The 2,703-nt window shown below is 47.9% G+C and overlaps 1 protein-coding gene across 1 annotated transcript in view; it reads right to left on the minus strand.

The window, feature by feature from the left end:
• Window positions 1–413: 413 nt before the first annotated feature.
• Window positions 414–2,703, minus strand: part of LOC113478007 (myelin and lymphocyte protein-like) — a 4,140-nt gene continuing 1,850 nt past the window's right edge. The window contains exons 2-4 of the mRNA XM_026844700.1: window positions 1,049–1,216; window positions 727–861; window positions 414–488 (exon numbers count right to left, since the gene is read on the minus strand). Of these exons, the coding sequence (XP_026700501.1) occupies window positions 414–488; window positions 727–861; window positions 1,049–1,216 (378 nt within the window). The remainder of the gene's footprint in view (window positions 489–726; window positions 862–1,048; window positions 1,217–2,703) is intronic.

Raw genomic sequence — 2,703 nt, forward strand, 5'->3', positions numbered from 1 at the left:
GGTTTACATGGAGGGCTGGTAATTAAAATGACCTGCTTTCATATTTGTGCTGGTTGTTCAGGCTTCCCCTCACAGCAGTAACAACCCTGGAGGCCTAAAAGTGTTGTTCAGGGAGATTTTATCACTTTGAACCCAAATATATTATTCTTTTTGAAGCTGGATGGTTTTCTATTTGGGCTCAAATTACCAGCATCAAACTGTACCCAGCCAAGAAGAGATGGAGGGAAATAGATTGTGCCAGGATGTAGCTTCTTCCTCTGTGAGGCTCTTTGTCTTCATTGCCATGGTCGCACATAAAAAGCTGCTTGTTTATACATTAAAAAACAAAACCCAAACCCAGCCTGGAAATTGCAATTTTAAACAGCTTTCATGTTCATGGGGTGTCCACAGGACACACTTGAAAGGGGAGGCTCTTAGGAAGATTTCCATCGCAGGAGTGAGAACACCTTATGGATCACGTACATCAGGGTGGCTACGAATGCAAATACCTACAATGGCAAAACACATCAGCCAGTTAACTTATTATATGGCATGAGTTCCTGCACTGAGCAAATACCCTGTGATGCGCTATATCTCTATTGACTCTTGCACGTGTGGAGACATTTGTGCTTAGTAGGACTGGGATTAGTTTCATTCCTGCTCCTATTACTGGTGCAAGTAAAGATTGGCCCTTGCTGCTCCACAGTGACCCCCTCATATTCCTTCCCCTGCTTGCCAGGCACTCACCACAGCAGCGATGTTCTCCCGGTAGATAGTTGTTACCAGAGGGTTGGTAGACAAGCCAGCTCCATAGGTGAAGTAGGCTTCCAACACAGCGGCACTGAGGTAGAACAGAGCTGCTGTCTCCTGACAGATGACATCCTAAGAAACAAGGATCATGCAGTCATTTCCAAGGAGGGAGCACACTGCAAAGGGGGGGTGGGGGGTGTAAAGGAACCCACACAAGCAAGCACCAGCCTGCGATTTGGAGTGCCATAACAAGGAGACAATTGTCTACAAGTGATACCAGGGAGGGGAAGAGACCCTGAGGTTTGTCACATCCACTTACCAAGGTGACCCAGGAGCTGCTGCCCCCGTGCACCCCGCAGATGTAGAGGCACAGAAGAGTGGTGGACATAACAAAGCAGAACACAGAGACAAACATCACCCAGCCTTGCAGGATGGGTAATGGGACCTTCGAGGATGCCACCAGGATCCAGACAAGGCCCCCAAAGATCTGCAAGTGAAAGTGGGAGAGAGGGAAAGCGTGGAATAAATTGGTTTATCCAGAGCAGAGCCAAAAACCGTGCACACCTCTGGCACTGGCACTGCACGTGGCAATAGCCCAGGGATGCCTTTGATTTCTTCCCAGCCTCCACTTGAAATGGGCATTTAGCTGGGAGCATCTGCCTCTGATCTTGACCCCCCAAAAAATCTTGCTGTAGCCCTGCCCTCTGTTGTCACACCCTCCCCACATCAGTGTGCTCAGGAGGCTGGTTCAGACATTTTTGAAGGCTGGTTTCAATGAACAGGAAGGCTGATTTCAGAAGGGCATGTTTGCTTCACTCCCAGTGTGGCAGGGTCATCTGAGCTGCAGGCAAGACCACCTGGCATTTTTGTAACTGCTTTAGCGTTTGAAATGCCTTTTTTTTGTTGTTTTTGTTTTTGTAGTCACCATATGAACCACTGCGGGCAACCTCAGATTCCACTGAAGACTGAGAAACTCTCTATCTTTCGGAACTGAACGCTGTGATTCAAGGCAGCCGCCTCCTTTGTACACAGCAGAGATCATACTGTTGCATGACCCAGTGTCACACACCTCCAGCAGTGGAAGAATCCAGTTATGCAGCATTCCTCTTTCCCCAGGTGGTTCCTGAGCCTTTAGGATGCACATTTCCAGAACTTACCCAAACCAAAGGATAGGGTGCTCATTTTTGTCTCCTTAAGCAAGCTGCCTTACCACATCCCCTGAAGACAGATTACAAACAAGCAGTTCAAGGCACAGACCTTACCGTATGTATGCTGAGGCCAGCAGCACCAGAACTAACACAACCCTGTGCTGGGGCGGCTGGCAAATGTCTGCCCAGCCAGAACCTTCACAGGGACTTTTCACCTTCCTTCATGCAGCTGCAGGAAACCTGGAGCTTGCTCTTAGGGCCTGGGCACAGAAACTGAGTCCCTAGAGCATATTTGGAGGAGCTGAAGGAAAGCCTTTCTTTACACATTGGTAATGCCTGCTTCAACCCAATTCCTCTTTGCTTGACTGCTGTCACTAGGAGAACTGAAGGAAATGCTGTAAATCCCAGGAGTGTGGACTGAGTTGTGTAACAGGGAAGGATTTGGCCCCAGATGGCCAAATTTTTTTAGCGTGCAATAATCCGAATACCATCCTACAACACTCAACTGTCAATGCTGGATTAAAGTCCCCAGGCTTTCAAAAAAATATCTCAAACTTGTGAGAAGAGCAGGTTTCATGGGTGGGGGCAGAGGACACAGGAACTTTCCATATTAGTCAGTGCTCATAGCAAATGCTTTTAATCACCTGTGCCAAATCTGTAAGTTTACGATCTTCTCCTGCTCAATGAAGTTACAATAGGGGAAGAATTTTAAAAGTGTTTGTTCACCCTTTGCTTATCCACTGTTGCCCACACACCCAGGTCCAGCACGTTGCAGCTGAGCAGTACAGCTTCAGCAGCCCTAGGCTCTTTGCTGCTGCAAAAAAAT

The sequence above is a fragment of the Athene cunicularia genome (genome assembly GCF_003259725.1).
Source record: "Athene cunicularia isolate RWA chromosome 3 unlocalized genomic scaffold, athCun1 chr3_part1, whole genome shotgun sequence".
NCBI lineage: Eukaryota > Metazoa > Chordata > Aves > Strigiformes > Strigidae > Athene > Athene cunicularia.